This window comes from Amblyraja radiata, chromosome 4, assembly GCF_010909765.2.
Source record: "Amblyraja radiata isolate CabotCenter1 chromosome 4, sAmbRad1.1.pri, whole genome shotgun sequence".
In the NCBI taxonomy this organism is placed as follows: domain Eukaryota; kingdom Metazoa; phylum Chordata; class Chondrichthyes; order Rajiformes; family Rajidae; genus Amblyraja; species Amblyraja radiata.
This window is the reverse complement of record NC_045959.1, coordinates 22,401,533-22,426,836: the sequence shown is the minus strand read 5'-3', so window position 1 is coordinate 22,426,836 and position 25,304 is coordinate 22,401,533. Positions and strand designations below refer to the sequence as shown.

General features: G+C 46.1%; 1 protein-coding gene across 1 annotated transcript; it reads left to right on the top strand.

The window, feature by feature from the left end:
• Nucleotides 1-1,454: 1,454 nt before the first annotated feature.
• Nucleotides 1,455-24,517, top strand: galr1 (galanin receptor 1). Its single transcript, XM_033018883.1, has 3 exons — nucleotides 1,455-2,099; nucleotides 7,332-7,397; nucleotides 24,194-24,517. Exons 1-3 carry the CDS (start codon nucleotides 1,455-1,457, stop codon nucleotides 24,515-24,517), a joined length of 1,035 nt encoding a protein of 344 aa, XP_032874774.1.
• The last annotated feature ends 787 nt before the right edge of the window (nucleotides 24,518-25,304 follow it).

Sequence of the window (25,304 nt, the reverse complement as noted above, 5' to 3'; positions counted from 1 at the left end):
GGCGCAGCGTGGAGTCTCGGCGTGGAGCAGTTTAGCTGGCCCGGGGCAGCCGGCAGCCTGAAGCCGCGGTCTGCAAAGTTTCAGATGGCGCGGCGTCCGCAGCCCGGGATCCCTCGTGGGGGACCCGGGGGAAGAAGAAGCCATCACTGCCGGCCCTCGGACAACTTCTACCGCGGGCGCGGTGGCGACTTACCATCACCCCTGGAGGGGAGCTTCGACCACCGGCCCTGCGGTGTGCGGTGCTTCTGGCTGCGGGGCGGGAACTTTAAACTTTAAATCTTCGGCCTGCGGCCTGCGGCCTACACCAACTTAAAGCCGCGGTCTCCGGTGGGGAAGAGCCGACTCTGGACTTACCTGGACTTGTACCTTGTCCTTTTACCATCTGGACGCCCGCAGCAACGGCTGCGGAGGGTTGAGGTCCCGACCACGGGGGAAAATGGAGGAGGACTGGCCAAATTGTGTGCCTTCCACCACAGTGATGAATGCTGTGGTGGATGTTTATGTTAAATTTTTATTGTGTTTTTGTGTGTGTTCTTTATAATTGTACTGCTGCTGACATATTCATTTCACTTGCACTTATGTGCAATGTGACAAATAAACCGTGTTGTATTGTATTGTATTGTAACATGTAACATGTTGCCACATGCGGCCCACAGGCAGAAGATAGGAAAGATCAGTGAACTTTTATAACTGGTCTGCTGTACAATTTACCTGATAGTATGCACTGCAAAGCATTTCACTGTACCTAGGGATAAGTGACAATAAGGTATCATCGAATCATTGCATTGAATCGTTCAATGAATTGGATTTGATGTTGAAAAATATTGGGCAACACTTAAGGGATTTCCAATTTTAAATGTTGTTCCAGTTGAGGGAATTAGCTCTCTTCCTCTTATGATTCCACTTTAAAGCCCGAGATAGACTTGCCCCGCAGTCGGTGGCAGTGAAGAGCGTTTGAATGACGAGGAGTATGAGGTTGGATGGAAATGTCAGGGGCACTGAAGGGTGTGGGGAGGGATGTACGCGAGGAGATCTGCGCTCGATTTGCAGCGCCGACGCCGCCTTTATAAGGAACTGTGCAAATGAAGATCGCACCGCTCCCTTGACTGCAACCTCAAATACACAAACGTCGAGGAAGGCGAAGTAATATCTTCGGGAAGGACGGGGCAAAGCAGAAAACTCCCTGGAATAAGAACAGGAGAGACGTCTCGGCAGAATCCACAAGGAGATAAGACAGACAGACAGAGAGAGAGAGAGAAAGAGTGAGTGAATTTTAAAGGGGGAAATAGCAAATGAAAATGGACTGGAAGATAATTAAACTTGCATTCGACCAGAATAACTTTGTGAAGCTTTAATGATGCAAATGTACCGATAGTCTCGGAAAGGCACTGTAAACGTTGCAAGGATAGAAGTTAACGGCGCTGGTGATTTTTTCCCCTTCCACAGGTGCAGGGATGGAGCCGAACCAGAACGTGTGGGGGTTGAACGAGAGTAGCAATGTGACGGGAGAACACTATGAGACCGGCATGGACGGTTTCATCGTCAGCTTCATCTTCAGCCTCATCTTTTGCCTCGGAGTCCTGGGCAACTCCCTGGTCATCACGGTGTTGGCCCGCAGTTCCCCGCACAAACCTCGAAGTACCTCCAATATCTTAATCCTCAACCTCAGCATCGCCGACCTGTCCTACCTTCTCCTATGCATCCCCTTTCAGGCCACTTACTACATCTTGCCCCATTGGGTCTTTGGGAGCTTTCTCTGCAAGTTTGTCCACTACTTCTTCACGGTGTCGGTGCTGGTCAGCTTCTTCACCCTCTCGGCCATGGCTGTGGATCGCTACATTGCCATTGTCCACTACAGGAAGTCCCCGTGTATTCGAGTGGCCAGACGCACAATGATCGGCGTGTTGTTCATCTGGTTGATCTCGTTAGCCGCTGCATCGCCCGAGGCGTACAACCACGTGCTGATATACAAGGGTGACCTCGGTCCCTTCTGCTGGGAGATGTGGACGGTCCTCCTGCACAAGCAAGTCTACAAAGTGGCCACCTTCGTGGTTGGCTACATGCTGCCTCTGCTTCTCATCTGCTACTGCTACGCCAAGGTAAGCCGTGCGGTTGGTGCCAGTTGCTTGCAACTCTCATCTCCTCCCAGTGTGGTACAGCTGGCGTCGGGAATGTACTACCAGAGTTGGTACTTGGGTGGGTGGGTGCATGAAGAGTTGTGGCTTACTGCGGTGGGGTTTGGAGTAGCCTAAGATGCAATAAATTGAATGGCCCTTTTCTCTGTTGCACATTCTATGAGCAAGCCACTCCACTAATCTAGCAAAACACAAAGAGCCCTGGGAACTCAGTAAGTCGGACAGCATCTGAGGAGGGAAATGGACTGATGATGTTTCGCGTTGGAACCATCCTTCAGACTAAGGTTCCCCGTCGCCTGTCCATTTTCCACCACATAATCTGTCTGACTCACTGAGTTCCTTCAGCTCTTTGTGTTTTGCTAGTGTTTCCAGCATCTCCGGTTCCTTGAATCTCCACTAATCTGACATGACCATGTTTGGATCATTTTGCTGGAATGAAAGCAGGAAGTATGAAAGGGGTTAGACACTGCAAAGACCAGAGCTCAGCATGGTTGACTGTGATGAAGTGATTACCTTCTGCAATGACCAAGAGGGCAGAATTGAAGGAAGGCTGATATCTTTGAGGGCTATAAGGTAGTACCGATAGGGAGGCTCTAGGTTGAAGTCACCTAGTTTGAAAATTTGAGCAGTTGCTTAAGAAGGACCTATTCTTTGTTGGTGAGCATGGACATTGTTCGCAATGTTTTAGCTAATTTCAGGTTTACAAAGCATAGATTGGCAATGGTAGCCAGGAGAGGTCTGAAGAAGGGTCTCGACCTGAAAAGCCACCTATAGGGAGGATGCACGAAAGGTCACTGGGTCATAGGGCTCGACACACGGAGCCGCTAAATCCAACTGGAAGACATCCGTTGCGTACTTTCCTACCTGTTTAAAACCGCCAAAATGTTGAATTTTTGCGCTGAAAAAAATTGTGGGAGTCGGGGTAAGTGTGAGAGACATGTACCCAACTTTATAATTCCAAACGTGAAGCGAAATGAAGGTATAGAGAAGCGAGAACTGAAGGGACTACAGCAGTTAAAGTGCTTGGTAAACATTGAAAATATTGGGAATTATCGCGTTTGCTCACTGCATTTCATCAAGTAAGGCATTATTTGTGTTTTTTCTTGATTCCTTTGGTATCTAAAAATTCTCAGAAGTGATAAATCTGGCTGTAACTTTTTCTTCAGATGCGTTTTCATTTTGTATGTAAATACCCACGAGAACCATGCGCGATTAAAAAAAATTACAGCCAGATTTATCACTTCTGAAACTTTTTAGATGCCAAAGGAATCAAGAAAAAACACAAATAATACCTTAGTTGATGAGAAATGCAGTGAGCAAACGGCCAATGTTCACCAAGCACTCTGGCTGTTGTTGTCCCTTCAGTTCTCGTTTCTATCTACCGTCATTTCTCCTCACTTTTGGAATTCTGAAGTAGGCTAAATGTCTCTCACGCTTATCCCGATTCCCATAATTATTTACAGCGCAAAAATGGACAATTTCAGCGGGTTTTAACGGGCCTGCTGCACTGGAAACAATGGTAAGTGCCTACCTGCAGTACATCGCGTGTAATCCATTTGGAGTAGCGTAGCAACAGTACGGGTCATGGGTCGTGACCCGACTGCCGTGAAACCTCCCTATTCCTTTCTCCAGAGATGCTGTCTGACCCACTAAGTTGCTGCTGCTTTTTGTGTCTATGTTCGAGTGTTGGAATGGTTGAGTTGAGAGGCAAACAAAGGTCATCTTCAATAAGTAATAAAGAGGAGTGAAGTGAACCTTGCTGTCTCCTCATTATCAATGGGATTACTGTAAATCCACCCAGGGATAGGGAGAGAATGATCTATTGGGCCTATTGCGAGTTTATGTACAGGGACATATCTATCCATGCACTGTATACTTGTATTTATACATATTCATTTTAAACATGTATGTCATGTTTTATACTTTGGCAATATAACAATGTATTTTTTATCATGTCAATAAAGTTTTTAAATTGAATTGAAAATTGAAATTGAAATAATTGATCATCTTTTAAGAATGCTGCTTTTCACTGTTTTTAAATCCTGTCAGGCACTGCCTGTGTTAAATCCATCAGGACTGACCATATTACTGCTTTGAACCACTTACTCCATTGTTATGCAGCTGTGCTGAATTTCACTATTTGGATTAACTGAGAAGCAACACCACTCAGACAAGCACCACTGAGGATTTTGAGCTGATGTTGCCAAGAAAATTTTGGGGGTAGAAATCAGTCTTCGCCTTGGTAATAGCTTTGAAAAAGAGGGAAAATGGTTCTAAAGTAACTGAGAGAAGGACTGGAGAGAAAGTTAGGAGAAGGGAGGAGCCCACTTAAAACCTTAAGTATTTAGAGGACTTGGATGGGCACTCCACCTCCAAGAACCCTTGTTTGCAAATACTGTGAATTATTTGCTCTTTATTCATAGTTTCAGGTGCTTGACTCTCTCTCCGCATGCAACATTGCAAATTATGTTTGTTACACCTTGCAATAAATTCAGTAAATTTGCCGAATGAGCAAATGGGCAACTGAAGTTCAAGGCAAATAAAAGCGAGGAAGTGCATTTTAGTTAGGTTGATTATTACGTGGAAACTGAGATATGTTTGTTAGAGGGACAAAGGGACTTTGGAGTTCAAATATACACATTACCAAACATTGTGCTATGGGCTAGCAAGGTTATAAAGAAAGGTACACAAAAATGCTGGAGAAACTCAGCGGGTGCAGCAGCATCTATGGAGCGAAGGAAATAGGCAACGTTTCGGGCCGAAACCCTTCTTCAGACAATAAAGAAACCCTTCTTCAGACAATAAAGAAATATAAAGAAATCTGTCCATTCTGTATCAATGGTACACTAAAGTGGAGATGGTGGAGAACTTTAAATTGTTGGGTGTAAATATTATCAAAAATCCTTGCATATTTCTTATCTGCACTTTCCCTGTAGATATAGCACTATATTGTGAACTCTGTTCATTTTCTTTTTTGCACTACTGGATGCACCCAAGTATTGTACGATTTGTTCAAATTACATGAAAAAAATGCTTTTTCACTATATCTCGGTACACGTCTCAATAATAAACCAATACCAATAATTAGATTTTATATCCAGAGGAATACAATCAGAAAGTACAAAAGATATGTTAAAATATTTGAACTTAGTAAGAAAATAGTCACAACCCTATGTACTCTTCTGGTCACCAAATTATTAATAAGGATAGAGAGGGATCAGAGAGAGAATGTGCAGGGAAGGTTTACATGGCTGATACCAGAAATGCTAAGTTGAACATCTCAAGAAACAGGGTCTTGGTGAGACCACACCTGGAGTATTGTGTACAGTTTTGGTCTCCTAATCTGAGGAAAGACATTCTTGCCATAGAGGGAGTACAGAGAAGGTTCACCTGATTCCTGGGATGTCAGGACTTTCATATGAAGAAAGACTGGATAGACACGGCTTGTACTCGCTAGAATTTAGAAGATAGATTGAGGGGGGATCTTATAGAAACGTACAAAATTCTCAAGGGGTTGGACAGGCTAGATGCAGGAAGATTATTCCCGATGTTGGGGAAGTCCAGAACAAGGGGTCACTTTTAAGGATAAGGGGGAAGTCTTTTAGGACTGAGATGAGAAAATCATTTTTTACACAGAGAGTGGTGAATCTGTGGAATTCTCTGCCACAGAAGGTAGTTGAGGCTAGTTCATTGGCTATATTTAAGAGGGAGTTAGATGTGGCCCTTGTGGCTAAAGGGATCAGGGGGTATGGAGAGAAGGCAGGTACAGGATACTGAGTTGGATGATCAGCCATGATCATATTGAATGGCAGTGCAGGCTCGAGAGGCCGAATGGCCTACTCCTGCACCTATTTTCTACATTTCTATGTGAATGGGCTGGGTTTATTTTCTCTTGAAAACAGAAGTTTGATGGGCAAGCCAATCAGTTATTAATTGATGAAAGGCTTCAACGCATTGGATACAGAGAGAACATTTCCATTGGTGGAGAAGAGCAGACCCAGAGATTTTCAATGTAAGGTGGGTGCTGAGAATTCCACAATGGAATTTGTGAGAGACACCTTTATCCAAAGACCAGTGGGACTGTAAAACGTGCTTGTTCAGAGTGTGGTTAAGGTAAATATTATTTAAGGATATGAAAACCCAAAAAACTGTGGATGCTGGAAAATTGAAAACAGAAAATGATGGAAACCTCTGAGTGTTTGACCTGAAACTCTATTTCTCTTTCCACAGATGCTGTCTTAACTTGCTGAGTGTTTCCAGTATTTTCTGTTCTTATGTTACACTCAAAGGATAATAATTTGAAGGAGAATAATAATAATAATAATGGATGGGATTTATATAGCGCCTTTCTAATACTCAAGGCGCTTTACATCGCATTATTCATTCACTCCTCAGTCACACTCAGTGGTGGTAAGCTACTTCTGTAGCCACAGCTGCCCTGGGGCAGACTGACGGAAGCGTGGCAGCCAATCTGCGCCTACGGCCCCTCCGACCACCACCAATCACTCACACACATTCACACACAGGCAAAGGTGGGTGAAGTGCCTTGCCCAAGGACACAACGACAGTATGCACTCCAAGCGGGTTTCGAACCGGCTACCTTCCGGTTGCCAGCCGAACACTTAGCCCATTGTGCCATCTGTCGTCCCATGAGGCTACAGTGATATATTTAGTGACAGAAGCTCAAGTGTGAGTGCCAAAATAGGTTGGGCTGAATGGCCTGCTCTATATCTTGTATAATCTTTTTATCGTCATCTTATCCTAATTTTTGTCCCACGTACCTTAGGTTTTGAACATTGATAGTTTTGGTGCAAAAGTAACTGAACAAAAGCAAAGTGCCACAGATCCTGGAAATGCTAAAAAAAATTTAAGCTAGCAAGATATTGGTAAAGGGAAAGTGGAGGTAAGCACAAAGGGGTATGATTGATTGATTGATTGAAGAAAAGGCTTAAGCTGCTGAGACAAAAGGAGGGTGAAGGGCTTCATTAATTCCGTGATTGTGCTGCCTTGTCATCTCATATCACCCTTTAGTTTTGATGAAAGGTCATTTTTTGCTCCACGCCCCTCTCTACAAACATTGTCTGACCTGAATATTCCACACTATTATTACAAATTCATTTAATTTTGTTTTGATTGATCATGGTGACATTTCCAGATGTCTTTGTTGGTTTACGATGTTACGTGTATTGCTTTCAGGTCCTGAATCATTTGCGCAGAAAACTACACAATATTTCAAAGAAGTCCGAATCTGCAAAAAGGAAGGTAAGCATTGTCTTGACAACATCTCCCCAAGACCTCGGGACTCTTCCAGTTCTGGCCTTAAGCTTTTTGCGTCATAGACTGGAATTCCATCTCTAACATAATTCATTTTAAAGCATTTGAAATCTACCAAGATCTTTTTCGTCTGTCCTTAAATAGTTCAATTTCAGATTTTGTTTTATCAACTTCCTTCCTTGGGTTGTTTAACATTTGTTGTGCTATATTAGGTCATGAGATCATAAGTGATAGGAGTAGAATTAGGCCATTTGGCCCATCAAGTCTACTCTGCCATTCAATCATGGCTGAGCTATCTCTCCCTCCTAACCCCATTCTCCTGCCTTCTCCCATAACCTCTGACACCCATACTAATCAAGAATCTATCCATCTATATCGGTGAGACCAAGCGGAGGTTGGGCGATCGTTTCGCCAAACACCTCCGCTCGGTCCGCAATAACCAAGCTGACCTCCCGGTGGCTCAGCACTTCAACTCCCCCTCCCACTCCGTCTCCGACCTCTCTGTCCTGGGTCTCCTCCATGGCCAGAGCGAGCAACACCAGAAATTGGAGGAACAGCACCTCATATTCCGCTTGGGGAGTCTGCATCCTGGGGGCATGAACATCGAATTCTCCCAATTTTGTTAGTCCTTGCTGTCTCCTCCCCTTCCTCAGTCCCCCTGCTGTCTCCTCCCATCCCCCAGCCTTCGGGCTCCTCCTCCTTTTTCCTTTCTTGTCCCCGTCCCCCCCACCCCCGATCAGTCTGAAGAAGGGTTTCGGCCCGAAACGTTGCCTATTTCCTTCGCTCCATAGATGCTGCTGCACCCGCTGAGTTTCTCCAGCTTTTTTGTGTACCAAGAATCTATCCATCTCTGCCTTGAAAATATCCACTGACTGGGCCTCCACAGTCTTCAGTGGCAAAGAATTACACGGATTCACCACCCTCTGACTAAAGAATGCAAATTTATTGAATTTCAATCTATTTCATCGACGTACATTAATTTGTGATGTAGTGTAAAATTCCAGGAGCAATGTCTTAGCAATGGAGAAACAGCATCTGCAGTTACTGTTTTGGTTATATTTTTTAAATTTTTACAAGAGGATGAGGCAGGATTGTAATTCTACTCATTCTGAGAAAACATATTAAGATAAGTGGAATTTGAAACCCAAGGGGGAGTTATAGAAACATAGAAAATAGGTGCAGGAGTAGGCCATTCGGCCCTTCGAGCCTGCACTGCCATTCAATATGATCATGGCTGATCATCCAACTCAGTATCCTGTACCTAATGATGCCAAAGTAATGATGCCAAAGTAATTGTAATTATTCCAGAACTTTCTTGTGAGTAAGAATTATTTCAAATAACCAGGGTGTGGTGAAAACTAAACTCATGTTCAGCAGAATTGATGCTGTTAACATTTTTGACTATAGCTCGGTTTGTCTTTATTTGTTTGTAAGTGACCAGAGGCAATGAAAGGGAATAACAGTGTTGAGCAATGATAGAAATACGTATTAGCCGAGAATAGTGTTGTAACATGGGAAGGAGTATTTGTAACAACGATAGGTTATTCAGCCCCTTGAGTTTTAGTCATTCATTTAAATCTGTTTCAACATTAATCTACATCAACCGACCTCTGTAATCTGTAATATCCTGCCTGACACAAATCTACATATAATCAGTTGTAGCAATTTTCAGTTGAACCAGCTTCAACTGCTCATTGTGGAAAAGGGTTCCTAATGTTCTCTTTGCCCAGTAATGATGCATTTCCTGAATGCTCTGGATTATATTTTAAGATTACGCCCCCTTCCTCAAAACTTCCCCACCTTCCCGCTACTCCAGTCTCACTTCCCTTTCACCTGCCACACCTTGATGCCCAGAGGAATTAATGCAGATGGAGATAAACCAAACACACTTTCTTAGTCTTAAACGTTTAATTAGATCTTAATCCTTTATGTTCATCAAGTCTAAGCCGAATCACCACAAATTTAAAAGAGACAGGACTTGGCTTCTCTGCTTTGATCCAGGGTATTCAAGGACATTATTGACATGTTTAGCCTGAGCAGAAGTCTAATGAACCTACACACTTTCAACAGAGAACTGTTGACAAGGTTAATGACCAGATTATTGAAGCTGAAGCAGCAGCTTGAATAAGGGGTCAACCAGGTCTGGAAGCAAAGCGTAGCATGTCTCTCACATTGGCAGGATGTCCCTTGTGATGTTGCCCTGTGTCTCTATGTTGGAGCCTTGCAGCTGCTACATATTAAACTCTTCTGGTTCAGGGGCATGGTGCAAGATATATCAAAGTTAGCTAATAACAAATACAATCTAAGACCAAACATCCACAGGGTTACAAGAGTGAGAGACCAATCATCCAGATGCGGGCTAAAAGCATTTCAGTGTAATGTGATCTGAAGTTGTGCATTTTAGTGTCAAAGTTATACAGCATGGAAACAAGCTCTTAGGTCCAACTCATTGGATTAACTTTCCAATGCCTCAGGGTTGTCTAAGATAAATTCCATCTGCCATTCCTTGACTCGCTTCCCCATTTCATCTAGATCCAGTTGTAATGTTTGATGACGTCTTCACGGTGTGCAACACCCCCAATTTCCAAATTGTAAATGTAGATGGCAAACAACAGTGGACCCAGCACCAATCCTTACGGCACCCCACTGGTCACAGACCTCTCGTCTAAATACCAACTCTCCACTGTCACCCTCTGACTCTTCACCACTAAGTCAATTTTGTATCCAATTGCCTAACTCACACTGAATACCACTGAAAGTGATCTAACTTTCCAGCCTAGCTTAGCATGTGGGACTCTGTCAAAGGTCTTGCTAAAGTCCATGTATACAGTCTGACACCCTGCCCTCATCAAACTTCTAGCTCTTCAAAAGACTCAATCAAATATGTGAGACATGATTTCCCACAATAACACCATGCCTACTATCTCTCAGCGATCCTTGCCCTTCCAAATGCTGGTAGATCTTGTTTCCCAGAATCCTGTCCTGTAGCTTTTCCACCACTGACGTTTGGCTCACTGGCCTGTAGTTCCCAGGCTTGTCTTTGCAGCCATTCTTAAATAAAGGCACAATACCAACAACCCGCAGGTTTCATGGTATCTCACTAGTGGCAAAAAAAAGATGATTCAAATATTTTAAGTTGGAAAGGAAGTTTATCCTAAGTTGCAAAATGTTTCCAGCAGTTTGAACTGACGAGAGATTTAGATATATGTGGGAAGAATTTAGAATTTTAAGACATTGAGTTACACAGCCTGGAAACGGGTCCCTCGGCTCAATTCATCCATGCCAACCAATGTGCCAACCTGCGTCAGTTCCATTTGCAGGTGTTTGGCGGATACTTCGTACCTGTCCAAATGTTTTAAGCATTGTAAATGTACCTACATCCCTACCACCTCCTCTGGCAGCTTGTTCCATATACCCACCATCGTTTGTGTGGAAAAAACTTGCCCCTCAGGTTCCCTTTAAATCTTTCTCGTTAGTTTTTATAGATGCAGCATGGAAACAGGCCCTTCGGCCCGCTGAGTCCATGCCGACCAGCTGTCACGCAGACACTAATTCAATCCTGCACACTAGGGACATTTTGCAGAAGCCAATTAACATAAACCTGCGCGTCTTTAGAATGTTGGACTAAACCGGAGCACCCATAGAAAACCCACATGGTCAGAGGAAGAATGTACAAACACCATACAGACAGCACCTATAGTCTGGATCAAACATGGGTCTCTGACACTGTAAAGCCTCAACAGTACCGTTGTGCCACTGTGTCTTCTCACCTTAACCCTATGCAATCTAATTTTAACCTACCCTGGGAAAGAGACTATGGCTATCTACCTGCTCATAATTATAGAAACCTATAAGGTCAGCCCTCATCCTTCTCCTTGACTCCATGGAGCAATCCCAGCCTATACAGCCTCTACTTTTAACTCAATTCCCCCAGTCCTAACAACATTCTTGTAAAGCATTTCTGCACCCTCTCTAGGTTAATCACATCCTTCCTATAATATGGCAACCAGAACCGCACACAAATCTTCAGCTGCATTCCCATCAACAAAGAACAATGAAGTAACATTTGCCCATTATATGTTGATTCTGAAATTTCTTCCAGTCCCAAGTGTGTTCTGCTCTGTTCTTATGGATAATGAATGAGATTGATTTCTCCTCCGCAGTGGAAGATGTGGTTTGAAATTCACACTTTCTCTAAATTAAGGTGACTGGGGATTCGGGACCTAATTCAGAGACTTCAGCAGAAAATAGTCATGCTGACATTTGCTGTGCAATACTGAGTACAGCGCCTTCAGGAGAGAAATGTCTAGGATGAGTTGACAATAGAGATGGGTGAATTGGCCACTGTAGGTTGTCCCTAGTGCAGGTGGATGATGGGAGTCTGAAGAAGGGTCTTGACCAGAAACGACACCCGTTCTTTCTCTCCTAAGATGCTGCCTGTCCTGCTGAGTTGATGGGCATGTGATAAAAATGGAAGAATGAGATATATTGGAATCACCTGAAATCTGGTCTGTCTGCTTACTATATGACAATAATGACAACAAAGTACTTTGTTGTGAGCATTCATCACAAATGAAAAACAGAATTGATGTGGGGTGGTATGGGGGCGGGGTGATGTGGGGGGGTGGGTGGTGTGTGGGGGTGGGGTGGGGCAGGGGAGAAACGGGAGGGTAAAGGGGGGTGTGGGTGTGTGGGGCGGATGAGGGTTGTGTGGGGAGGACGGGGAGGGGGGAAGGGGGAGGAGGGGGAGGGGGGAAGGGGGAGGGGGAAGGGGGGTTGTGGGGGGAAGGGGGTGGAGGGATTCCACTCAGCGGCCACAGGCCGCGGCACCACACAGCACCTCCCGACTCCACACAGCGGCTTTCCTGACTCCACACAGCTGGCTTTTCCGACTCCACACATCTGGCTTTTCCGACTACACTGTTGTGGACTCAATCAGCACTTATGGACTCAGCCCCGCCTCCGGGATTTATTCCTCCAGCTGGTGTCAGAAGGGGCGTTTCCTTCATGGTTAATGACAGGGGAGAAGACCAATTTACTGATATTACAATTTTTTAAACCTTCATAACTTTTGTATAATTCCACCAATCAGAACCAAACTTAGTGGGTTGGAGTGGAGGAGAACGGTAAGTAATGTGGTGAAAAATCCTATCGATAAAGGGTACCGCTTTTGCACAAATTTTTTTTTGAAAGCAAAGCTGAAGTGGTCAAGATGAGAGTTTTAATAATAGTATAGATGTAAACGCAGAGGTTAGTTTGATTTCTTTCATGCATGCTGGAATAGGGTTATCGAACAACCCATGAGTGTTGAAAAGGGAATTGCATAAACATTTAAGAGCAGTACTCTCATATACATGGTGTTGTTTAAGAAGGAGCTGCAGATGCTGGAGAATCGAAGGTAGGCAAAAATGCTGGAGAAACTCAGCGGGTGAGGCAGCATCTATGGAGCAAAGGAAATGGGTGACGTTGCAGGTCGAGACCCTTCTTCAAACTGAAGTGGGGGTGAGGGGGGCGGGAAGAAGAAAGGAAGAGGCGGGGACAGTGGGCTGTGGGAGAGCTGGGAAGGGGAGAGGAAAGAAGGGGAAAGCAGGGACTACCTATACATGGTGCTCTTTCATATACCTTCAAGTTCATTTCATTACAATTATGTGAGTAATAGCTATGACTATTTAACACGAGAACCAAAAAAAATGAAAGCGATCCCCAAAGATATAAATAAATGATATTGGTTGATGAAGGAATGTGGTCATAAAATAGTCCTGGGGCCTGTTTTAACCCTTGCTTGACCAGTAAGGTTGAATCAATCAGTCCGAAGAAGGGTGCTAACCCGAAATGTTACCTATCCAGGCTCTCCAAAGATGCTGCCTGTCCAACTGAGTTACTTCAGCACTTTGTGTCCTTTAGTGTAAACCAGCATCTGCAGTTCCTTACTTCTAAAGGTTGAATTAATTCCTGTTTGAAAATCAGCCTTTTTAATCACACTGTACCTCTCAACTATTGGTTGACCTTTGATCTAAATTTCCTTTATTAGTAATGATAGCGTCAAAACATAAAAGTAGAGGTTGTACATAGAATGGATTACGGTATGACATAGTTGGCACCTAAATTTAGGTTCCACTGTACTGTTTTGTATTGTATTAACTTCTAATAAAATAAACAAAACAAAAAAACAAAAAACAAAAAAAACAAAAACAAAAACAAAAAAAAGTAATTTGTGCATTTGTAATAAATCATTACTTGGATTTGGCAGAATTTTCATTTAAGAGTTTTTCATTTTCAGTGGTAGGGAGTGACAAACTACTGAAAAATTTCAACTCGGTTGTCTGTTTACAGGTAATTTTCTATTGTTTATTTTATGCTTATTTTAATTTTGACTTTATATGTTATTTGGGTACCTTTAATTCCCTGAAGAAATGCTATGGATGGATACACGCAGAGCTGTAGACTTGCTGTGGATAATAAGCAATTGTGATCAATAATGTTTCCTTGGTTACATATTACACTGGCATGATACTAATGGGTCACCTCGCAATGTCGAATGTGAAGGCTTTGTTATTTTAAAATGGATTCTGAAGAATTCTTGATAAACATCATAAACAATTTTAGCAAAATAATCATTTTAATTTGAACTTTAGAACCTATGGGTAGAACATTTTCTTGGGAATATTTTATGGGAGTGAATTTAAATCAAATTAAAAATCAAACTTGAACATTTCAAAACTAACATTCATAAATTCTTATTAGATAGGGATACAAATGATTACGGAACCAAAGGTTTAGTTGCGTTTAGTTTGGAAATACGGTATAGAAACAGGCCCTTCAGCCCACTGAGTCTATGCAAGCGTTCATACTAGTTCTATATTATCCCATAAAAGTTGTTAGCTGCAGATCAGCTATGATGTAGTTGAATCAGTAACAGTCTTCAAATAGCCCAGGGAAAACACAAGACTGCAGATGCCTGAGTCTGGAACTACAAATAATCTGCTGGAGAAACTCAGTAAGTCAAGCAGTGGGTTGAAAGGAATTGTTGATATTTCAGGTCCAGACCCTGAATCGGGGCAGAGAGTGGAGAGGGGAGATACCCAGTGTAAGGAGGAGAGGAGGAGGGGTGAGATAGAAGCAAGATGTGATGGATGGAGGCCGATAAAAGGAAAAATAATGGGGGGGGAAAGAAAAAAAGGAGGCAGATGGAGCATGGTGAGGTGAGGGGAGGGGAGGGGAGTTGGCAGATGGAGAAGATGAAGCTGCTGGAGCATGATAAGCAGAAATAAAAAGTATTCTGATAAGTAAGGAAGATTATAATGGGAAAACCACTAGGGGTGTGGTAAATGGCAGATGGAACCAGAAGGGGGAGAATGATGGAGTGTGGGGGAAGGGATGAATGAGAGGAGACCTAAAGGTAAAATGTATGTGAAGTAGGTGGCCTTTCCCCCCCCCCCCCCCCCCACTCTCCCAGCCTGTGGCCTCGTGGCCCATGGTTTCTCCCGATCCGCAGCTCGGGTCTGTGTCAGATGAGGGCAGAGTCCATGCCCCGATCCTGACTAAGTTCCCGGAGATCCTGACTCCGCGATTTCATTCAGCTGCTCCTAGGCATGGATTGCTGCATCACATCCTCACAGCTGGCCCTCCACTGCATGCTCAGGCACGCTGCCTCCCGCCCGACAAGTTACGTTTTGCGCGAGAGGAATTCCAAAAGATGTAGGACATGGGGATCGTGCGACGTTCTGACAGCCCTTGGGCCTCCCCACTTCACATGGTTCCTAAGTCGTCCGGGGGGTGGCGGCCGTGTGGGGATTATCGTCGCCTGAATAACGTCACGACCGCGATCGCTACCCGGTCCCGCGTATCCAGGATTTTACGGCTCATTTGGATGGTGCTACCATATATTCGAAGGTCGATCTGGTGCGTGGCTACCACCAGATTCCTGTCCACCCCGATGATGTGCTCAAGTCTGCCATCATCACTCCTTTTGGCTTGTTTGAGTGGCTGTGGATGCCTTTTGGACATAAAAATGCCATGCAGGCTTTTCAACGCCTGATGGACATGGCTGCTCATGGTTTGAAATTCGTTTTCATGTATCTCTGGAGTATTGCGTACAGTTTTGGTCTCCAAATCTGAGGAAGGACATTATTGCCATAGAGGGAGTGCAGAGAAGGTTCACCAGACTGATTCCTGGGATGTCAGGACTGTCTTATGAAGAAAGACTGGATAGACTTGGTTTATACTCTCTAGAATTTAGGAGATTGAGAGGGGATCTTATAGAAACTTACAAAATTCTTAAGAGGTTGGACAGGCTAGATGCAGGAAGATTGCTCCCGATGTTGGGGAAGTCCAGGACAAGGGGTCACAGCTTAAGGATAAGGGGGAAATCCTTTAAAACCGAGATGAGAAGAACTTTTTTCACACAGAGAGTGGTGAATCTCTGGAACTCCCTGCCACAGAGGGTAGTCGAGGCCAGTTCATTGGCTATATTTAAGAGGGAGTTAGATGTGGCCCTTGTGGCTAAGGGGATCAGAGGGTATGGAGAGAAGGCAGGTACGGGATACTGAGTTGGATGATCAGCCATGATCATATTGAATGGCGGTGCAGGCTCGAAGGGCCGAATGGCCTACTCCTGCACCTAATTTCTATATTTCTATGTTTCTATCTCGATAACATTCTGCTCACCAGCTGTTCTCATCGCAAACACTGTGAGCACCTCCGCATGCTGTTCCAGTGGCTCTGCTATCATGGTTTGGTCATTAACGCCAACAAGTGCCAGTTCGGTCTCAGCTCCATCTCCTTCATTGGGCATCACGTTACCCCACAGGGCGCGACGCCCCTTCCCTGCGAGGTGGAGGCGATTCGGTGGTTTCCTCGGCCGCTTACTGTCAAGGATCTGTTGGAGTTCATGGGAATGTGAAAACTTTTGCCATTGTTTTTGTGCCGGCGGCGGCGGCTAGGATCATGCGGCCTTTGTTCCTCTGCCTGGCCGGTAAGCCGCCGGTAAGCCGCCGGTAAGCCGCGGGATCTCATGTGGATCACCAAATCTGACGCAGCTGTCGAGGATGCCAAGGAGGCACTAGCTGCGGCCACGTTGCTGGTGCACCCGTGGGCCGTTGCCCCCACCGCCCTTACTGTAGATGCTTCTGATGCTGCTGTCGGATGGGTCCTCAAACAGTTCATCGGTGGTCGTTGGCTACTGCTCGCTTTCTTCAGCCGGCACCTACACCCTCCTGAGCGCAATTACAGTGCGTTCGACCGTGAGCTATTGGCTCTTTATTTGGTGATTTCCGATATTTCCTGGAGGGCAGGACATTTACCACGTTTACGGACCACAAACCTCTCATGTTTGCCTTCACGAAGGCGTCTGCTCGGCAGCAGCGGCACCTGGCTTTCGTTTCTGAATTTACAACCGATGTTCGACACATGGCCGTCAAGCTGAATCAAGTGGCCGATGCTTTGTCCCGTCCTGCTGTCCAGTCCGTCGCCCCGGGGTTGAACTATGCTGCACTCGCTGCTGCTCAGCGCGATGGTGACGAGATACAAGGATGTCGTACTGCTGCTGATATCGGGTTTGGTGTTGGCTGACGTTGCGTTCGGTCCTGCAGGGGTAACGGTCCTGTGCGCTACTTCCACCGGCCGGCCGCGACCTGGTTGGCAGCAGAGAGTTTTTGACTCTATTCATGGACTGGCTCTTCCTTCCATCCAGGCGACTTCTGCATTGGTGGTGACCAGGTTCGTGTGGCATGGCCTTCGTATGCAGGTTGCGGCGTGGGCCAGGGCCTGCATTCCTTGCCAGACATCTAAGGTCCAGCTGCATGTTCGTGCGCCTCTTCGGGATGTTGTGGTTCCTTCTCATCGCTTTGCGCACATCCATGCAGATCTGGTGGGTCCGTTGCCATTTTTCTCATGTTGCCACTCACCTGCTCACGGTTGTGGATCGTTTCACACGGTGGCCTGAAGATGTTCCGATGTCCGACACCTACGCTGCGAATCGTGCCCGGGCTCTCGCGGTCCACTGGCTGGCACGTTTCGGCGTGCCTGCTGACATTTCTTCTGATGGTGGTGCCCAGTTCACCTCTGCCTTGTGGTCGGTCATGGCTCAGCTGTATGGTGCGCAGCTGCATCATACCACCACGTATCACCCGCAGGCCAACGGGTTGGGCGAACGCTTCCACAGACATTTGAAATCGGAGTTGAAGGCGCGGCTCACTGGCCCGGATTGGGTGGACCAATTACCTTGGGTGTTGCTGGGGATCCGCACGGCTCCGAAGGCGGATTTGGACACATGTTCCGCGGAGCTGGTGTATGGTGCGCCGCTGCGGGTGCTGGGGATTTCCTTCCTGCGCTCGGGGGTCGCCAGAGCCCGCCTCGTCTGAGCTGTTGCGTCTGCGTGAGAAAGTGGGTGTCCTGTCTCCCGTTCCCACTTCCCGCCATGGGGTTGCCCGCTGTATGTTCCGCCGGTGCTTAAGGACTGCTCATTTGTCTTTGTCCGCAGGGACACGCATCGTACAACGCTCCAGAGGCCTTCTGAGGGGCTTTACCGGGTGTTGCGGCCTGGGGTCGCGACTTTTGTATTGGATGTCGGGAGTTGTGAGGAGATCGTGTCGGTGGCCCACCTCAAGCCTGCTCATTTGGATGTCAACAGCCCGGTGGTGGTGGCCCAACCCCGGCATAGGGGTCGTCCGTCACCCACGCCCTGTTCCCCGGTTGCACCTGCTGTGCCTGTTTCCCCTTTTCCACCTGTTTGCCCTGTTCCGCCTGGGGCGTCAGTTGTACCTGTCCGTCCTGGCTCCACTCGGTCTGGGAGGATCGTTCGGATGCCTACTCGTTTGCTTTCCTCGGGTTCTGTGGGGGGGGGGGGTCCTGCAGCCGCACCCAGTGGTGGGGTGGAGAGGGCAGAACCCTCTTCGTTGATCGGTATGGTCATGTGACCATGTGGTGTTGGTTTTCGCGGGCTTTTGGGGTGTGTCGGTTAGTTAGTCAGCGCTCCTTCCAGCAACAGGAGCTCTTCTTGTTAGTGCAGACAGTGCAGACAGACTCGTGAACTTCTAGTCCCACTTCAAGGGGAAGTTACAGATGGTAACAGGCATGGAAATCGCTGTCAAAACATGGGGGGGGGGGACACAATTTCTTGGCGGCTTCATGCGTGCATGCGCACACACACGAGGCTTCGGCCGTGGACCCTGTCTAGTATCTTTGCTGTGGACGGTAACATCGGGAGCTGACCTGGTTGGTGACTGACTCCGAACTCCAGCAACAGCAGGTTCGTCCGGCCCGAATCGTGGGGCATGAATCGGCCCGTTCGCGGGGCCTTTCATCCCCCGGCTGGGGCTTCAACATCGGGAGCCTCGATCGCCTCAACGCAGCAATTTGACCGCGGGGCGATGGCAGATCGCGGCTGCGCGGGGCCGGGCGATGAAAAGCCCCGCGAACGTGCCAATTCAAACTCCACTCTATGATCTTTGCTCCACCAGGACGTTTCCCTCCTTCAATCTCCGCACTCTATCCTCAGTCCGACTCCCACCTCTGACTGGCACCTCCTTCCTCCAATCATCGCACTGAACCATCATGGTTCCCTCCCCCCCCCCCCCCCCAATTGCCTGCTGACCAACGTCTCTCTCGTCCAATCGGCGCCCTCGATCATCAGCCCCACCCCCACTGTCTCACGGAGAGCAGACATTTCACTGGGTTTTAATATCCGGATTACAAAATAAGGGGGGGGGGTCATCCCGCACCTCTCAAAAAAGGGGGGGGGTGTGTCCCCTGTCACCCCCCCCACCACCCCCCCCCCCCCCCCCGAATTACCGCCCCTGAATGGTAACTAAAGATTTTTTACATTGTGGTGTTGTTCAATCCAGCGATAACATAGCTCAGTAAGCACAAGATAGGTCAGTCATGGCACACAAATCAGTTCAGTTTAGTTTATTGTCATGGGTACAGTGAAAAGCTTTTTGTTGCGTGTTAACCAGTCAACAGAAAGACAATTCATGATTACAATCAATCCATTTGCAGTGTATAGATACATGATAAGGGAATAAAGCTTAGTGCAAGGCAAAGCCAGCAAAGTCCTGTCAAGGATAGTCTGAGGGATATCAAAGAAGTAGATCGTAGTTCAGCACTGCTCTCTGGTTGTGGTAGGATGATTCAGTTGCCTGATAACAGCTGGGAAGAAACTGTTCCTGAATCTGGTGGTGTGCATTTTCACACTTCTATACCTTTTGCCTGATGGGAGAGGGGAGAAGGGGGTATGGCCAGGGTGCGACTCGTCCTTGATTATGCTGTTGGCCTTGGCGCAGCAATGTGGTAAATGAATGTTGCACTGAGAGGGGGCAAGTTGATCAGCAAAGACACATTTAGGCAGTGTATTCATTTAAAAATATATTTATTAAATCACCTGATATCGATGCTACTGGGGGATTATGACAGAACCTCCTCATGGTGATCCCCGGAAACGACGACACGACTGGGACGAGTTGGGCGACCAATTCTGTCAACATGGTGGACGACGACAGAAGCCAACAGCGAACTATACGTTGTCTGACACACGAGCGAACTATGCTACTGGCAATGTCGGCATTTACTGTACATTCATGATGTGCAGAGGTGGCGAAAGGTTGATCGCACGAAGCAGAAAGGAATAGAGGGATAGGCTCATGGGGTGAGGTGAAGAGAGGAAGGTGGTAGGATTGAGCCACATGGATTGAACAGACTACTACAAAATTCAGAGCTTGATGTCATTCAATACGTACCTGCAAAGTGGCAACATTGTGATAATGACCACAGTTAATCTGAAACAATATCCTATTGGGATTAACAATCGCCCTTGCTACTGGAGCGTAACCAGTTAAACTTTGACTTCAATCTCCCCCTTAAGAATTAGATGGAGCACACAAGATAAGTGAGATGAACGTTTACTGTGCTTGAGATGTTGTAGGAGATGATCCTATTCTTTTGAACTGATTTATGCCTGATAAATTGTGCACTTTTCATGTTGTTGAAGCAAGCCATTTCTGAGTCATCCCCCGACAGGCAGCAGATCACCCATATATTCTCCTATCACGATGCTCTCTGTTCAATTCACTGGTATCAAAGGGAAATCGTTATTATGCAGCTACACTACAAATATATTTTTATACTTAAAATAATGATTATGGGAAAAAGGCGAGTTTGGTATTCCGACTGCGCATTCCCAGGTCATAGGTCACTCGCTGTAAACATTCTCGGCGGCTGTGGTGCTGCGTTGTGTGTAGGTGTTGCTTGGGCAGCTTACAGCCCAGTGGTATGAATATTGATTTCTCTCACTTCAAGTAACCCCAGCATTCCTTCTCTCTCTATCCCTCCCCCACCTAAGTCATATCAAAATCAATAACCTCACTCTCACCATCGACGGCACCACTGTCTCCCCATCTCCCCAGGCCCGCAACCTTGGCATGATCTTTGATTCCACCCTCTCCCTTGAGCCTCACATCCGCCATGTCATTAAAACCTCCTTCTTTCATCTCCGCAACATCGCCAAACTCAGACCCTCTCTCACACCGCCCGCTGCTGAAAGACTCATCCATGCCTTCATCTCCTCCCGACTGGACTATTGCAACTCACTTCTCCTTGGCATCAGCTCCACCTACATCAACCGACTCCAACTGGTCCAGAACGCAGCCGCCCGACTCATCACCCATACCAAATCCTGGCATCACATCACTCCAGTCCTCAAACAACTTCACTGGCTTCCCATCTCCCACCGGATCACCTACAAAATCGTGATCCTCACCTACAAAGCCCTCCACCATCTGGCCCCCCCATATCTCATTGACCTCCTCTCCCCCTACCAACCCTCATGGTCCCTCAGATCCACATCAGCCGGTCTCCTCTCCATCCACAAGTCCAACCTCCGCAGTTTAGGGGACAGAGCCTTCTCCAGGGCAGCTCCCAGGCTCTGGAACTCCCTCCCCCAACTGATCCGCAATTCCGTGTCCCTCACCATCTTCCAGTCCCGCCTCAAGACCCATCTCTTCACCTCTGCCTATCCTTAGCCCCACGTCCCCCTCCCTTTTCATCTGTGCATTAATTGCCTCATACTGTGTTTTGTATTGAATTCTGTCTTTACTTTGTGTACTAGTCATGTCTCTACTATTTATTTCATTCCCCTTACATGTTTTTCCTCTACATGCTCAATTTTTGTAAGGTGTCCTTGAGACTCTTGAAAGGCGCCCATAAATAAAATTTATTATTATTATTATTATATCAGCTTCTCGTCTTCACCCAACAAACAGCTAACAATGGCCTGTTCCCTTTATCATCATTACTTTTTTACATATCTTTCATTCATTTTTATTTATCTCTCTACATCATTGTCTATATTTCTCGTTTCCCTTTCCCGTGACTTTCAGTCTGAAGAAGGGTCACGACCCGAAACGTCACCCATTGCTTCTCTCCAGAGATGCTGCTTATCTTGCTGAGTTACTCCAGCTTTTTGTGCCTATTTCTGGAGAGCATGGATCGGTGATGTTTCGGGTCGGGTCAGTTTCCACCCAAACTCAATCGTTCACCGTGAGAACATGCAAACTCCACACAGACAGTGCAGTCAAGACCAGGATCGACCTTAGGTTGGAGGAGCTGTAAGGCAACAACTCTATCAGCAATGCCACTGATCTGAAATGTTATGGGAGATGATTGAAGGTTTGGGCAAGGAAGAGGTTAAAGCATCCCAAAGGAGAAGGTGGGTAAGGAGGAAATTCCAGAATTTAGGGCCAATTTTTCTCTGTTGTGTTCCTGGAAAACTTTTTAGGATATATCTCGAGGTGAAATATTCTCTGTAAATGCAAATTGTCAAGGAGCTGGGATGCCAATGTGAAGGACACTATACAGATGCAAGTTATTCATTGAATCTCTTTCCAATACAGGTAATTCTGCTATAATGTGATCATTGTTTTTCCAAGGAACATTGTGTCATCGGAAATCACATTATGGAAATAATTGAAAAGATGTTAGAGAATTTCAGACTTGGAATAATAAAGTTATTTTCCCTGCAGGATTTTCACACAAAAATATATTATTAATAGCTATGTTTATTTTTGTACCTGCGAGCTAAAATTACCAAAGGCTGTATGTTAATCATGGCACAAGTATCAATAGAGACTGATGCGGGGTGGGGGGGAGAAGGAAGGAAAAGGGGAGGAGAAGGAGGAGCCCGAGGGCGGGCGGATGGGAGGGTGGGAGGAGACAGCTAGAGGGTTGAGGAAGGGGAGGAGACAGCAAGGACTAGCAAAATTGGGAGAATTCAATGTTAATGCCATCCGGACGCAAGGTCCCCAGACGGAATATGAGGTGCTGTTCCTCCAATTTCCGCTGTTGCTCACTCTGGCAATGGAGGAGACCCAGGACAGAGAGGTCGGATTGGGAATGGGAGGGGGAGTTGAAGTGCTGAGCCACCGGGAGGTCAGGTTGGTTATTGCGGACTGAGCGGAGGTGTTCGGCGAAACGATCGCCCAACCTCCGCTTAGTCTCCCCGATGTAAATCAGCTGACATCTAGAGCAGCGGATGCAGTAGATGAGGTTGGAGGAGATACAGGTGAACCTTTGTCGCACCTGGAACGACTGCTTGGATCCTTGAATGGAGTCGAGGGGGGAGGTGAAGGGACAGGTGTTGCATTTCTTGCGGTTGCTATTGCTTTTCAATTTCTATGGCCTCCGGTGGTGAAACCAGTAGCTTGTTAGTTTCAGAGAGACAATGGTGTCTGATTTATGTGGGGAGATTACTCTTCTTCTTCTTGCGTATGGCGTGCACAGCCTAAAGTTGTAGGACAACTTGTTCTATTTGATCTTATTTGATTGTGCACACCAGGTTGATTGCATTCGTCGAAACAGGGCCAACCACATGAAGGTTGCAATCTCCCACCGCACGGGGAGGTTACATGGAAACGCAACTAGACTTTTTTTCCCCCCAAGACAGATTTTTTTCTGTTTGTCAATTTTCAAAGTAAGTTTTAAGTAGTTTTCTAGTTCTTCATTGAAATTGTGTTGTAACCAATTCAACCTGCATGATCAAATATTGTTCCCCAATTCATCACTCGCACTCTATCCAATTAATGTTATGGAAACATGTGTTATAGCAGAACTAAAAGACTGCAGATGCTGAAATCCTGTGGAAAAACACAAAGTACTGGTGGAACTGGGTAGGCCAGGGAGCATCTGGGGAGGGAATGGACAGTCCATGTTTTGGGTCAAGCCTCCTCATCAGACTCAGACGAAAAAGAGTCCTGATTTGAAATGGCACCCGTCCATTCCCTTCTTCAGATGCCGCCTGGTTTACCGAGTTGTTCCACCACTTTGTGTTTTGCATATAGCAGATTTACCCATATATAGAGATTCACTGAATAATGCATTGATAAGTCTTTAGTATTGCATATACTGTCAATGGAAATCAAATATCAGCACAGAATGGTATGCAGCTGTTCGCTGAGGCAGCCTGTTGGAAGCAGGGGTTGTGAAAGTGTAAGTGGGAGTGAGCACCAGGCAATGATCAATGTGTGTGATTTGTGTGAATGTGTGTGAGTTGTGTGAATGTGTGTGAGTGATTGGTGGTGGTCGGAGGGGCCGTAGGCGCAGATTGGCAGCCACGCTTCCGTCAGTCTGCCCCAGGGCAGCTGTGGCTACAGAAGTAGCTTACCACCACCGAGTGTGACTGAGGAGTGAATGAATAATGCGATGTAAAGCGCCTTGAGTATTAGAAAGGCGCTATATAAATCCCATCCATTATTATTATTATTAATGTGCCTTTTCACTTGTTCCCCTCTCCCCAGACCGCCCAGACGGTACTCGTGGTGATCGTGGTCTTCTGCATTTCCTGGCTTCCCCACCACGTGATCAATTTGTGGAGTGAGTTCGGCACATTTCCGCTTACCAATGCCTCCTTCATCTTCAGGATAGCGGCCCACTGCCTGGCCTACAGCAACTCGTCCGTCAATCCCATCATCTATGCCTTCCTGTCGGAAAATTTCAGGAAGTCCTACCAGCAGGTGTTCAGGTGCAAAATCCGGAGCACCTCTCCTCTGAACGAAGTCAAGGAATTTCAAACTGCAACAGACATTGTACAGATGACTGCACTGAGCAGTGAGCAGAATTAGGAGTGGGTCAGTGAGTGTAATGACAACACATTTTATTCACACTATTCAAACATTGTTCTATTATTGCTGTTCCTTTGGAGGTCAGTGTTAATTTTGGGTTGCAAGAAGGATTGGTTAAATTTCCACCAATGCACAGGAAGGAAGTAATAATGGGAATATTAATAATTGAATTATTAATGTGAATATTAATCACTTCCACCATTGCACTGGAAGTAAATATAAACGGGGATATTTAATTTCCATGTAATTAGAATATTAACCCCAAGGGAATAACAGTTTAGTATATCTGCCACACTTGGCTGCCCAGACTATAGGAGCCACATTTGCTTCCCCCAGACTCGATACCACAGCCACACTTGCTTCCTCTCTAACTAGCACTCTTGCCTCAGGCGTCAAATGTTTAAGGGTTCACTTTCCACTCCAGACTCCAGTGCATCAAGTCAAGTCAAGTTTATTCGTCACATACACATACAAGATGTGCAGTGAAATGAAAAGTGGCAATGCTCGCAGACTTTGTGCAAAAAGACAAACAAACAAACAACCAAACAAATACAGACCAACTCCCAGTGCGGTGTTGAAGGTGTAAAGGACTGTTGGAGAACTAGATCTTAAGATTAGGTGCTAAACTGATGGCCCTCTGCATTTTCAGATGTGAATGATAGATCCAATGGGAGTATTTTGAATAAGAGTATCGTGGACAATATCAATTGTCCAATCAACATTGCCACAACAGACCTGTTCATTATTATATTGTTGATCTAGATGCAATCAGCTGTCTGGTTTACTT

Excerpts from the sequence above, each read along its gene's own strand:
- galr1 (XM_033018883.1), top strand. The coding sequence starts at position 1,455 with ATGGAGCCGAACCAGAACGTGTGGGGGTTGAACGAGAGTAGCAATGTG. Across the intron at positions 2,100-7,331 it reads TCTGCTACTGCTACGCCAAG|GTCCTGAATCATTTGCGCAG; the intron begins GTAAGCCGTGCG and ends TATTGCTTTCAG. Across the intron at positions 7,398-24,193 it reads CCGAATCTGCAAAAAGGAAG|ACCGCCCAGACGGTACTCGT; the intron begins GTAAGCATTGTC and ends CCCTCTCCCCAG.